The 12,855-nt window shown below is 51.0% G+C and overlaps 2 protein-coding genes across 2 annotated transcripts; one reads left to right on the top strand and one right to left on the bottom strand.

Moving 5' to 3' along the window:
• Positions 1-1,649: 1,649 nt before the first annotated feature.
• On the bottom strand, positions 1,650-8,072 carry LOC136499937 (uncharacterized). Its single transcript, XM_066495419.1, has 5 exons — positions 6,240-8,072; positions 6,082-6,155; positions 3,569-3,582; positions 2,669-2,806; positions 1,650-1,850 (listed from the first exon to the last, which is right to left on the bottom strand). Exons 1-5 carry the CDS (start codon positions 8,012-8,014, stop codon positions 1,650-1,652), a joined length of 2,202 nt encoding a protein of 733 aa, XP_066351516.1. The 5' UTR covers positions 8,015-8,072.
• Positions 8,073-9,477: 1,405 nt separating this feature from the next.
• Positions 9,478-10,498, top strand: LOC136499936 (uncharacterized). The gene is made up of 2 exons (XM_066495418.1): positions 9,478-9,805; positions 10,491-10,498. The coding sequence occupies exons 1-2, from the start codon at positions 9,478-9,480 to the stop codon at positions 10,496-10,498; spliced, it is 336 nt and encodes a 111-aa protein (XP_066351515.1).
• The last annotated feature ends 2,357 nt before the right edge of the window (positions 10,499-12,855 follow it).

Raw genomic sequence — 12,855 nt, 5'->3', positions numbered from 1 at the left:
TTGATGGTCCCGGTAATCTCAAGAAGGGGTATAAACATGATACTACAACTGTAACCAGATAACAGGCTTCAAAAAAATTTTGTTAATGCCAATGTCCTACACTGTTATGACTGTATCAGAGAAAGGGGAAGAAGGCACGATAGGAACTGCTGGCGCGCCCACGATCCAAGCGTTGACCGAAGCCGAGGAACAGGGGTAGCGGTTGTGTGCGTGGGTGTGAACCCGAGGGGGGGGGGGGGGGGGGGGGGGGCATCTACTAGGGGTAAGCAGGGCAACAGAGTTGTTGTCCCCTGCGTCTAGACACTGTTTAGGGTTCTTCAGTTTTCCTTCAGACGGCGCCCGCACAACGATCATCGTGGAAGCGCCGGCCGGCCACCACCACTCACTCTCTTTAGATCCCTGGGCGATCATACACATTCCCTACGGGCATGATTGCTACTCTACGTATGTTGGCTCTATCGTGACCTTCTGGCGCCTCCTTGTCTCCTTGATAAAACATCAACTCTGTCGGATTTGAGATATACTTTAGTTTTTTTTTATAACAGGATAGGTGGAAACTTTATATACCAATAAAGGTTCTACTTTATATATTATCGTTATAATGACTTATATGAGTATTTTATATACAAATTTGAGTTTACTTTGCATTATTTTATTAACTACTAAACACGCCCATCCGTTTCAATAAAATGAAATTAGCATCTTGCTTCATCTGTTCTAATATGTTTTACTTTGTACCGTGGTTGTACATATGCTATTTTAACTCATGTGAGAATGCATCATGAGTTCGGGTCACGGATAGGACAAGAAACCAATTAGGACTCTAATATCTAATTCATCATGTGCTACTACTCTTTGTAAAACTGACTAAGAATTTTGTGCTTTGGAGAGTGCAAGAACACACGGATAGTAAAAAGAGAGTGTGATGGACCAAAATTTTGGAGAAAGAAATTCTTGATTTATTTATTATGTTATAGGTATATGTAATAATGACTTGGGTTTATTATATACAAGTTTAGTGGTTATTTTAAATTATTATTAGATTTGAATTTAGGGTTATTTTGAAGTATTCTGTGTAATTAGATAGTTGAGTAATTAAATGCATTATATAGTCTAGGGTGACTAGAGACTACTGGATTAATGGTTAGACATTTCTGATTAATATGAGAACTTGTAGGATTTATTTTTTATATTTAGTGAGAATTAATATATTTAATAATCAGTAATAGTAAGAGCGCTTGTTAGCTGTCCCGTAGCCAGGCACTTGAAAGTAGAAACAGGAAGCTATCCTTCCTGTCTTTTTGCGGTCAATATACTCACGATATAACCCCCTGTCTTAAAAGGTGTCTCACATATGGTTCATGTTGGTCGAACTTTCTTGAGTTTAACCTAATTTATATAAAAAAATTAACAACATTTGTATTTCTAAGTTATACTAATTATGAAAATGGATTCAATGATTAATCAAATGATACTAATTATGCACCATAAATATTAATATTCTTTTGTATATATTTGGTTAAAGTTGAAACTGTTTGAGTTTTCAAAAAGTGAAATCATATATTTTGTGCGAGTACAATCATACATGCATCCGCGTCCTTCTTCGTACGCTCACGGAGGAGTCACAAAAGGGGCAAATGGGCAAATAATCATTCAAGGTCGCATGCGGCACCTCGCCAGCCGCCGACGGCCCATCCGTACCCTCGCGAAGGCAATAAGCCAATAATGGATGTGGGCAGCCGCCAGCCGCACTGCCGCGCGCGGGGGCTGTGGTGCGCGAGGCTGCTGGCTGGTGGCAAGTTGGCAACGCACGGCGCGGCCAGTGGGATATGGAGTATGGACGCGACGCACTACAGGAAACAGGTCCTTTGCCTACAGCCGAAAGCAGTCGGCAAAGGCAGTTTTCCTGTCGGCAAAGGCTTTGCCGACCGTTTCTCCACGTGGCTGTCGGCAAAGATCTGTCGGCAAAGAATTAGTCGGCAATGACTTCTTTGCCGACAGCCACGTGTCAAGCTGTCGGCAAAGCCTTTGTCGACAGCCAGCTGTACAGTCCGCAAACGCTGACGGCGCCGTCAACCCTGACCGAGGCTTTGCCGACAGCCCTGACCTACGGCTGTCGGCAAAGACTTTGCCGACCGCTGCACAGTGGCTGTCGGCAAAGCCTTTGCCGACAGCCGTCGGTCAGGGCTGTCGGCAAAGCTTTGGTCATTTTGCCGACTGCCCTGTAATCCTGTCGGCAAAGCTGGAATCCGTGGTCAGGGAAACCCAGCTTTGCCGACTGTTTCCTGTCGGCAAAGCTGGGAACCAATTTTTTTTTTCAATTTTTTTTCCTCATTTCAGTTGCATTTTAACCACATTTAAGCCACATATTGCATACACATCACATTTGAACACAGTAATTCACAATAATATCACCGAAACAGCGCATTTAACAATAAAATTCAGTTTTCACATGAATCCATACATAAAGGTCCCGAAATACAACGATACATGTCCAAAACGAATCCATACAAGTCCAACATGCACATAACATGTCCAATGTGCCACACGTTCATCGATGAAGGTCCAAAAGCGAGAAGCAAAGATACCTAGCTCTGTGCGTCGTCCCCAGGGGTCCCAGAGCCACCACCGTGCTCATACAGACGCCAACCCGACTGCGAAGACGTACCGTAGTTCCACCTGTTCTGCGGCGCTGTGACGCTTGCCGGCCCGGAGTGCCCCTGCTGCGTCGGGAAAGGCGGCCACGAGGAGTACCCCTGCGACGGTGGAGGGTACATGTACGGCTGCGTGGGGTAGGTCGGGTAAGCTTGGTAGGGTGGAGAAGGACCCAGTGGAGGGCTAGCACCTGGAGTCGGGTTCGAACCTGCCGACTGTGCCTGCACAAAAGCCAATTGATGTAATTAGTACCTGCATGATGGGCGTACCAGCTAAAGCAACAGACAAATATACTCACTGGAAAAGGTACAGGAGCAGGAGCAGGAGCAGACAGTGGAACTTCTGGTGGAGCGAAGAGCGAGGCAGGAGGCTCGTCCGTTCCCGGCATCTGGGACCGGAAGTAGCCGGTCAGGTCTGTCAGCTGGCGCTGGTAGTGCTGCGAAAGTGCCAGCATCTGCTGCTGATGTAGTGCCTCCTGCTGCTGACGTAGTGCCTCCTGCCTCGCTTCCTGGGCCTCTTGGTAGGCCTGCATTTGTGCGATCTGCTCCTGCAATATTACACCCACAAATGTTAAGGCAAGGTAGATCATGTGTGAAACGAGTGAACAACAAATGAAACGGCACTTACCTGAAATTGCGAGAACATCTGTGCGCTGCTCGGCTGCCGAGGCGCTATGGGGATGTCGGAGGAGCTACTGGAACCGCCTCGTCGAATCTCCCTCAGCGTGGGGGCAGACGACGGGTCGATGGCACTGTTGGCCATCATGTAACTGCCGTGCTGCTTCCCTGGGCCCAACCTCATCAGGAGGTCTGTGTCCAGAGGCTCGGTGGCGGGGTCCGACGTCTCCCCATGGCGCTGGCGAAACGCCCTGCGGTACGCGTCGATCTTGGGGTAGACGCTGCTGTTGGTGTACGCGTCCGGCCCGTCCTCCTCGTCGTAGACGTTGTCAGGCGCCGTCGCTCTGCCCTTGTGAGAAAGGGCGTACCCCATCATCTCGTTGCAGTCCTGCCCACCATGCGCCTGGGACTGGGATGAAAACACAAACATGGTTACAGGTAATGACGATTCAGTGTTAGAACTCAAATTTGAATAGAAGCATACCCATTTTTCAATGTACTGCGGGAGAGACCGGTTCCCCTGGTGGTGTGGTGCCCCTTGCATCTGCAAGCGGCGGCGCCGACGTTCTCTATGTTGCTCGTACGACGCGTCCGACCTCCAGATACGCACAATGGCCAGCCAGCAATCCTGGTACTTGTCACACCACTCCGGACACATCTGCAAGACATCAAGTATGTAACATGTAACAAGATGAATTGAATATTTCACGGATTGAATCAAAACGGATGTTTCCTTCTTAATTACCTGCACGTACTGCTCCTCGGTGAGGTCGGTCTCCCTCTGCTGGAACATCTCCCTGACTTGCGGCTTTCTTCACCACCTGGCCAAGCACGTTGGCGCAGTAGGTAATGACGCACTGGAGGCGCGCCTCGTGGTACAGGTCCTTCAAACGTAATTTGCACACCGCCTCCTGAACTCGTGCCGCATGCTGCTCTTTCCCCTCCTCGCACGTGAAGAAGTCCTGCACATAGACAACATGTATCAATTGTTTCAATAGCATCCAACAAATGTGTAGTATTGAGAAATACGGTGCAACAACACATTCTCACCCATAACTCCCTCTTGATCTTCGCCGCAAGGGTCTCGCCGTTGGAGATGACGCTGTAGAAGTGCTCCCACTTCATGGGCGGCTTTTCCTCACCATTGTGGGTGACAAAGCCAGGGTAGTACTCCCTAATGAGCAGGCCTTGGATGCCATTGATATGGCGTGAACCGTCGGCGCCGCTCACAAACTTCCAGCTACTGCAAGAGTCATTAACAATTGTTAGTCATTAACATGTCATATGAACAAGTATTGAAATGAATTATGGTTACTTACGCCGTGCCCACGGGCCTAATCACCGGCCGGCGGCCAGGGAGCGGTCGTGGGTCCGGGAGTGAAGCTGGCCCGCGCTGGTAGGGCTTCCTCGAACCTGAGGAAGCCCCCGTCTCCCAGTCGTCGTGGCCCCCGTCCTCGTCCTCCTCGTCCTCGTCCTCGTCCTCGTCCTCGTCGCCACCGCCGGTACCACCGTCACCGGTCCTCGTGGTCCTGGTCGTGGTCGTGGTCGTGGACGTCCCCCCTTCCAGGGTCTCCTGGAACTGCAGCCTCCTCGACAAGCGACGTGCGAGGGGGGGCTCCTCCCCCCTACTGGGCGGCTCCTCCACCACCTGCCGGTCCTCCTCCTCGTCGGCGGCGTGGGCGAACCTGGAGCGGCAGCTCCGTGGCGGCGGCTTTTTCCTTCCGCCTGGCATTTTGTCGAGTGCCTGCAATGACAAAAGGGCAAAAAAGTTAGCATAAATTAATGACAACTAGTAGTAAAAAAACATAATTACAGGATAACAATAAAAGAAATATAGCATTACGTGGTCTAGAAATTATCTCCACGAATGGCAATATGGTTGGTGCCGTTTCGTCACCACTATCCTCGTCATCACTATCAATATTGTCGAGCTCTGCATCGTCCTCATCATCTGTCTGCCTGTTCTCAAGGATGCGTAATTCCTCATCGTCCTGAACAACTCCATCGCGCTCCCTCTGCCATTTCTCAAGGATGCGTAAGTCCTCAGCATCCTGCACGTCATCACCCTCGTCCTCATCGATGTCATTGTTTTCTTCCATGTCCATCAGCGAGGAAATGTCTATTTCCAAACTCCCTTCTAGCCCCTCGGGTTGATAGAATTCATCTGCCTTTGGGTCAAAGTTGTAATCATCATCGTTTGGGACAGCCGCTTTACCGTGTGGCGATACTAAGTGCACAAGGCTCCAACCCTCAAGGTTCTTGTCTTTTTGGCACGCCCATGGGAGGTAATAAACTTGTGTGGCGTCTCGGTTAGCCACAATATAGACATCGTCTCCATTATATCTGGAATCTTGTCGAATTTCGACTTGCCCAATCGTAAGGTCTTTTCTTACGACATCAGGATCAAACCAATGGCATTTGAATACCACTGGATTAAAAGTTTTGGCACCCTTAAATTTGAGCTCGTATATCTCTTCGACTGTGCCATAATAGTCCTTGGCATCCGTTCCAGGCGTACGAACTCCACTGCACGTGGTTTTTAGGTTGGGGCGACTCTCCTCGTAGCTTCTTGTGCGAAAGCGATAGCCATTCACATCATAAACGTTGAATGACTTCACCTTACGGGAGAAGCCACCACCCACCTGTTTCAAATCATCACTCATTTCCGGATCCGTCTGGGCCTGCAAGGTTAGGACAGGTATAGATCGTTACATTACTCGCTCCTAGGAGCAAAGTGCAATCTCAAACTCGCCACGAGGTTACTTGGATGATACCTTTCTACAGAACCAGGAAATGAAATCGGGCTCGCCATGTCTAAGAATATGGTCTTCTTCTTGCTCGGTAGGAGCCGTATTGCCTCTCCAGTGACTGTTAATATATTCCCTAAAAAAACAAGACACACAAGGGGGTTTGATCAATAGGTGCAGGATAGTGACGACGTATATAACAAGATGACTGAGAACTTACTTCTGATAAGGAATGCACTCATCAAGGTTCAACAACAAGTAGATCATGATACTGTGCCACTCATCATGGGTCAATGTCTTGTTGGTACCTGCGCCACCTCTTCCGAGATCCCCTTTGAAAAGGCTGAGGTTCGATGAGTTCTCGTCGGCGTTGTAACGAGGGGTTGGATTGTGCCGGCTGGGAAGTTTCTCAGTATAGTACGCCCGTGTGAACGTGGCCACCTCCTCCAGCACGAATGCCTCCGCCACGGAAGCCTCAATTTTGGCTTTATTTCTACACATTTTCCGAAGAAGCTTTAGACACCTCTCGATTGGATAGCACCAACGGCACTGCACGGGCCCCCCCAGCCGAGCCTCGCGAGGTAGGTGCAAAATCAGATGCTGCATCGATAGGAAGAAGCCGGGTGGAAATATCATCTCCAACTTGCATAGCAATAGAGGTGCAGCCTTCTCTAGTTCAAGACAGACATCCCGAGATAGCTGCTTGGCACAAAGCTGGCGGAAGAAAAAGCTCAACTCTGCCAGGACGCGCCACACTGGCTCGGGGACGTATCCCCGGGTCATTGCAGGAAGGAGCCGCTCAATCCATACGTGGAAGTCATGACTCTTCATCCCTAAGAGTTTCAAAGTCTCCAAGTTCACTCCCCTATTCAGACTCGCCGCATACCCATCAGGGAACCGTACCGTCTTCTGTATCCACTTCAGAACTTCCTTCCTATCCGACCTTTTCAAGATATAATCGGCCGGGCCCCTTTTCCATCTCTTGCCTGGTTCAGGACTCTTCATCACTAGCTTTGGTCTATCACAAATCGTTTCAATGTCCAGTCTAGCCTTAACGTTGTCCTTTGACTTCTTACCAATCTCCATGAGTGTTCCCCAGAGTGCCTCTGCGACATTCTTTTCTGTATGCATTACATCGATGCAGTGTGGAAGAAGAAGGTCCTTGAAGTACGGTAGCCTATGCAAACCCGATATATGAGTCCACATGTGGTCAATACCATATCCAACAAAGCCACCGTTCTGTTCATCTATTTCGAGAGCCTCTATCTCCGCGAGGACATCGGCCGGGCTCCTAACCTTAGGAATGGGGTCGGTGACTTGAACACCTTTCGTGAAGTGCTTAACATCTCGTCTCAATTCATGGTTCTCTGGCAGGAATTGACGATGTTGGTCGAAAGAAGAGTACTTCCCACCCTTCGCCAGCCAGGTGAACATCACATCTGCCTTGCATGTTGGGCAAGGGAACTTCCCGTGAACACACCACGCGCTAAATAAGCCATACGCCAAGAAGTCATGCATTGAATACTGGTACCAGACATGCATAGTGAAGTTCCTCTTTGTAGCTCGGTCATACGTCAGCACCCCCTTTTCCCAAGCATGTTTCAATTCATCCCACACTGGCTCCATCAGGACACCCATATTGTTGCCCGGGTGTCCAGGTATTATCAGCGTCAAGAACACGTGCCTAGGTTCAAACATGACGCCGGGGGGAAGATTGAGGGGGATCACGAACACGGGCCAACAAGTGTACGGGGCCGCCATCATTCCAAACGGGTTGAACCCATCTGTTGCTAGTGCTACGCGTACATTCCGAGCTTCTAGAGCCTTCCCAGGATTCATGTTATCGAAGTGTCTCCATGCATCACCATCGGCTGGGTGCACCATCTTGTCAGTGTATCTTTTGCCATTCTTGTGCCACGTCATCTGTTTCGCGGTCTCCTCTGTCATGTACATCCGTTGTAGCCTAGGTATGAAAGGAAGGTGTCGTATGACCATCTCGGGTATCTTAGACTGATTTTTGTTGCCATCTTTGCCTTCTACCTCCACATACCTAGAGGCTTTGCACTTTGGACAGTGTGTTGCTTTCTCGTGGTCTCCCCTGAACAGTACGCACCCCTTCGGACAAGCTTGGATCCCCTCGTACGGCATCTTCAGTGCACGAAGGAGCCTCTGTGACTCGTACGTGTTCTTCGGCAGGATGTGATCCTTCGGAAGCAGTGTGCCAACAACTGTCAACACGAGATCGAAACCGTCTCGACTAATGCCCAGTTGTGATTTCAACGCTATTAGGCGTGAAATGGCATCCAGTTGCGTAACCGTTGTCTTCTCGTGGAGAGGCTTCTGTGCCGACTCCAGCATGGTGTAGAACGCCTTTGCGGTTTCCTCTGGATCATCCTCTACCTCCACTCCTTCGGCAAACCGTCCTTCGTGATAGTCTGCCATCATGTCTGCCATCCCGGCATCTGCATCACACTCCTCGAGGAGGGATCTCACCACCTCCTCCCTAATACGATCGCGTTCACCATGGTAGATCCAGCGGGTATAGTTTGGAACGAACCCGTTCTTGTAAAGATCTTTCCACACCTGGCTCTTTTGTTTCTTTTTCTTGTTCTTGCACTTGCTGCACGGACACCGCATCCGACATGACCCTCTAGCAGCTGCGCCAAAAGCAAGCTCTAGGAAAGCATTGACACCCCTCACCCAGTCACCGCTCTTACTTGCAAAGCCCGTGTACATCCACTGACGGTCAGCCATCCTCTGTCATGCGCCAATGTAAGCGAGAAATAAAACCAGCATTTGCATCTACAAAGCGTTCCTGCCATCTAATAGGTGAAGGATAGGTCCTAATCCCACCCGAGGATGCGTAGATAAGGTTAGGTTCCATGTTCTGCTCCCGTCCGAGTCAAAATTTCGGCAGCACCTCCCCGTTGTTCTCCAGATACACGTCCTTTTCGGAGAGTGTGTATCCGAAGAACAACGGGGAGGTGGTGCCGAAACTCCGACTCGGACAGGAGCGGAACATGGAACCTAACCTTATCTACGCATTCTCGGGCTGTCCAAAAAACGTGGACAATCCGAAACAGATACCGTCGCAGATATGCAGTGATCCGCATACCTCGAACCATATCTGTTTCGAACGGGAGACGCCTAACTGGGGTACACGATCGATCTACGGCAATGATACGAGAGAGAGTATGTGTATACCTAGGGTGGCGAAGGAGTCAGGCTAGCGGGGCAGTGGCGAGTCGCTGCAGTGGCGAGGCGACGCGGTGCAAAGGCTTCACCGGCTTTTGGACGGAACAGTATTGCTCAACCTATCAAAGCATTTATTTAGACGAGTGAATAAAATGAAGTATTGCTAGTAAATTAAGAACCGGTGGGCGCGCGTGGGGGAGCTGCCTGGCGGGCAGGGGGCAAGGGAGCAGGGGCTGGCGAGCAGGGAGCTGGCGGGCAGGGGGATGGCGGCAAGGGAGCAGGGGGCACCTGGAGTGGCCTGCTGGCCCCCGGGGTGGCCGGCTGGCGGCCGGGCCAGTCGGGATCTGGCCGGGGCGGTGGGGGACGCGGCCGTGGAGGGAGGGGCGCGGGTGCGCGAGCGGCACGGCCGGGGAGGGGCGGCCGCGGGGGCGCGGCCGCGGGGCTTCCTGCGGGCGTCGCAGGGGGGGCGGACGGGGAGAGGCCACGGGCAGGGGAGGCGGCGGGGCGGCGGAGCGGGGGGGGCGCGGCTCCGGAGGCAGGCGCGGAGCGGCGGGCTGCCGGGCGGCAAAGCGCTGGCAGCGGCCCTGCGCGGTGCGCCTGGCCGGGGCGCTGAGGAGGCGGCCCAGGGTGGGGGGGGGCGGGGCGGCACGGGTGGAGGGGCGAGGGCCGAGGCGGCGAGGCTACGCGCCGCGCGCTTGGGGGCGGGCGGACGCCGCGTTCAAGCCGGGGTCGGGGCGTGGGTGGGGGGCGGGGCGGGGTCGGCACGGGTGGCGGGGCCGGGCGGGCGTTCCGGCGGGGTGGGGCGGCCGGGCAGGCGGCGGGTGCGCGGGAGGAGGTGGCCGGATCGGCGTGGGGCAGGGCGGAGGCGGGCAGGGCAGCGCAGGAGGGCGGCACGGGCGGGCGGCGCTGCGTGGTGCGGCGCGGGCGAGGGATTGGGAGGAAGAGGAGGGGATAAGGCGCTGGTGGGCCGACCTGGGCTTTTTAGGGTTGGCTCTTTGCCGATAGCAGGACAGGGCGGCAGTCGGCAAAGGCAGCTCTTTGCCGACTGCTAGGTCGGCAAGCAGTCGGCAAAGTCTTCTTTGCCGACGGCCGCCACAAGCAGTCGGCAAAGTTTTCTTTTTTTGGTTGTTTTCCTATCTAATATTTTTTGTACGTTCTTCCAACATTAAATACGTCACAAATTCAAAAGTTGGAGAATTTTTTAGTTTTTTTATATATTTCGTGAATTTATTTCATTTTCATGAATTTTTTCGCGTAATTCAATTTTGAATTGTAGGTGCATGAAAAAACGAAACATGGGCATTCGAAAAATGATATTCATGTTGGACAATGTATTTTGAGGCTGTGTGCATAAACTCACCGAAAAGTTTGAAGTCCTTGCCCACAAAATAAGAACATCTCGACGCGGTACAAGTGCTTTTAAATTATATAAAATCCAAACAACGTCGAAAAATCACGAAACTTGTGGACGTGTCGTGTTATCGCATGTGGAGGCTACGATAAAAATTTGAGAAAATTTGGAGCAAGTTTGAGCTGGTGAGTGTTCAAATCCCATAACGCAACTGGATGTGTCCTCTTATCACATGTGGAGATCTCTGGGTTTGAACACTCACCGGCGCAAACTTGCTCCAAACTTTCTCAAATTTTTATCGTAGCCTTCTAATGCGATAACACGACACATCCACAAGTTTTGTGATTTTTCGACGTCGTTTGGATTTTATATAATTTAAAAACATTTCTACCGCGTCGGGATGTGCTTATTCTGTGAGCAAGGACTTCAAGTTTTTCGGTGAGTTTATGCACACAGCCTCAAAATATGCTCTCTAACATGAATATCATCTTTCGAATCACTAAGTTTCGTTATTTCATGCACCTGCAGTTCAAATTTGAATTACGCGGGAAAATTCATGAAAATGAAATAAATTCACGAAATATAGCGAAAACTTTCAAAAATCCTCCAAATTTCAACATAGACTTGTAAACAATATAGTAAGGTCACACAAAAAGTCTTAATTCAAAATTCAAAAAAAAAATAAAAATTTTGCCGACAGCATGTCCTGGCTGTCGGCAAAGGGCTGCCTTTGCCGACAGCCTGACGGTTGGGCTGTCGGCAAAGCCGACGGCGTCTGTCACCGTTACCCCCAGGACGCGATTTGCCGACTGAGGTTCTTTGCCGACCGGCTGGCTGTCGGCAAAGCGACTTCTTTGCCGACCGCAGTCTATCGGCAGTCGGCAAAGCCGGCTATGCCGACTGCCTTTGGTGGCTGTCGGCAAAGCCCAGGGCTGTCGGCAAAGCCCCGTTTTCCTGTAGTGACGCGGGGTGCAACACTACAAAGCGAAGGCGATCGAGGAGGCCAGGCAGTGGCACGTCCGCCCGCCCGTCGTCCACTACGCCATTGGCGCGCCGCGCACGGTCGTTCGCTCGCTTCGGGATCACGCGATGTGGTGCCCGCTCGCTGGGGCACGGCCGGGCTGCCTGCCTGCCATCTCGCCATCTCAATTCTCAGGACGTACTCTCGCTGCAGCGGTGGTCCTCAGCTTGGAAGCTAGGCTGCTGCTGCCGCTACTACTAGCTCTTGTACCAGGCTGGGAGCAGCCGGACAACAAGCACCAGAGCCACTTGAGTCGGGGCGCCACATAAAATTGTGAATGGAGTGAGTGAGTGAGGGACCACACATGCATGGCCCATTCGTGAGATGGAACTGCACTTGCGAAACGAGTGATGCTCAAGTACGATCAAGGAGCTTCTCTCTCAAAAAAAGGTATGATCAAGGAACACCAGAGGTCATAGGAATAATGCCGTGAAAAGATGGACATCGGGGCTCAAGATTTTTTTTCTTTGCAAGGTTGGCTCGGAGATTGAGAACCTCTTGTTTGCCGTCAACAGCCTCCATAGTCGTGGCTTACGTGACCCCTTTGTTGGTGGTCTGCTTCCAGGGGCGGACCTACACGGTATGCCAGGTATGCACTGGCATACCCTGCAGGTCTAGCATGTATGGAGTATATATACATGTATATTTATTTGTAGTAAAATATAAAAACTTGCAAAATAACTAACTGAGGTTGCGCCATGCGGCGTGAGGCCTTTTCACTTTCGAGGCCCATGACCTCACCCAGTGACACGGCCTATACCAGCTACGGCCCATCCTACGGCCACACGACGTCACTTGGAAGAACCCCACACGACGGGACTTTATGGTAGGAGTCCATCGATCCAATGCCGCTGGGTCTCAGATCGCCGTTGTCTCCGATCAACGAAGCAGTACATGCGCTCAGGCGAGGCTACGAGGACACGACGCCACCACTAATCATGATTAAGATGGTCAGATTGAGGATCCGCCCCAGCTACTTCGCTGCTGGTGGTCGGCTGCTGTGCGTGCGCGACTAACGTGCTAGGCATAGATCTCGACTGCTAGCTACCGAGGTATTCCATCTCTATTTTTGTCTCTTCTCTTTTATTTTATGTAAAAACATAAAGCCTATTGATATTGCTAGGCAACGGCAAACGTTGATTGGGTATTTTCTACAATGATTTAGTGAAAGCAAAATTAAGAATTTGTTAAGAGGCATTTTAAGTGAATAAAGATAATATAATCGAAACATTCACATCCCTTAGAAAACAGTTTAAAAAGTCAGATAAG

Source organism: Miscanthus floridulus, chromosome 13 (genome assembly GCF_019320115.1).
Source record: "Miscanthus floridulus cultivar M001 chromosome 13, ASM1932011v1, whole genome shotgun sequence".
Taxonomy (NCBI): Eukaryota; Viridiplantae; Streptophyta; class Magnoliopsida; order Poales; family Poaceae; genus Miscanthus; species Miscanthus floridulus.
Note: the sequence above shows the minus strand (reverse complement) of the source record. Positions and strands in the feature narration are given on the sequence as shown.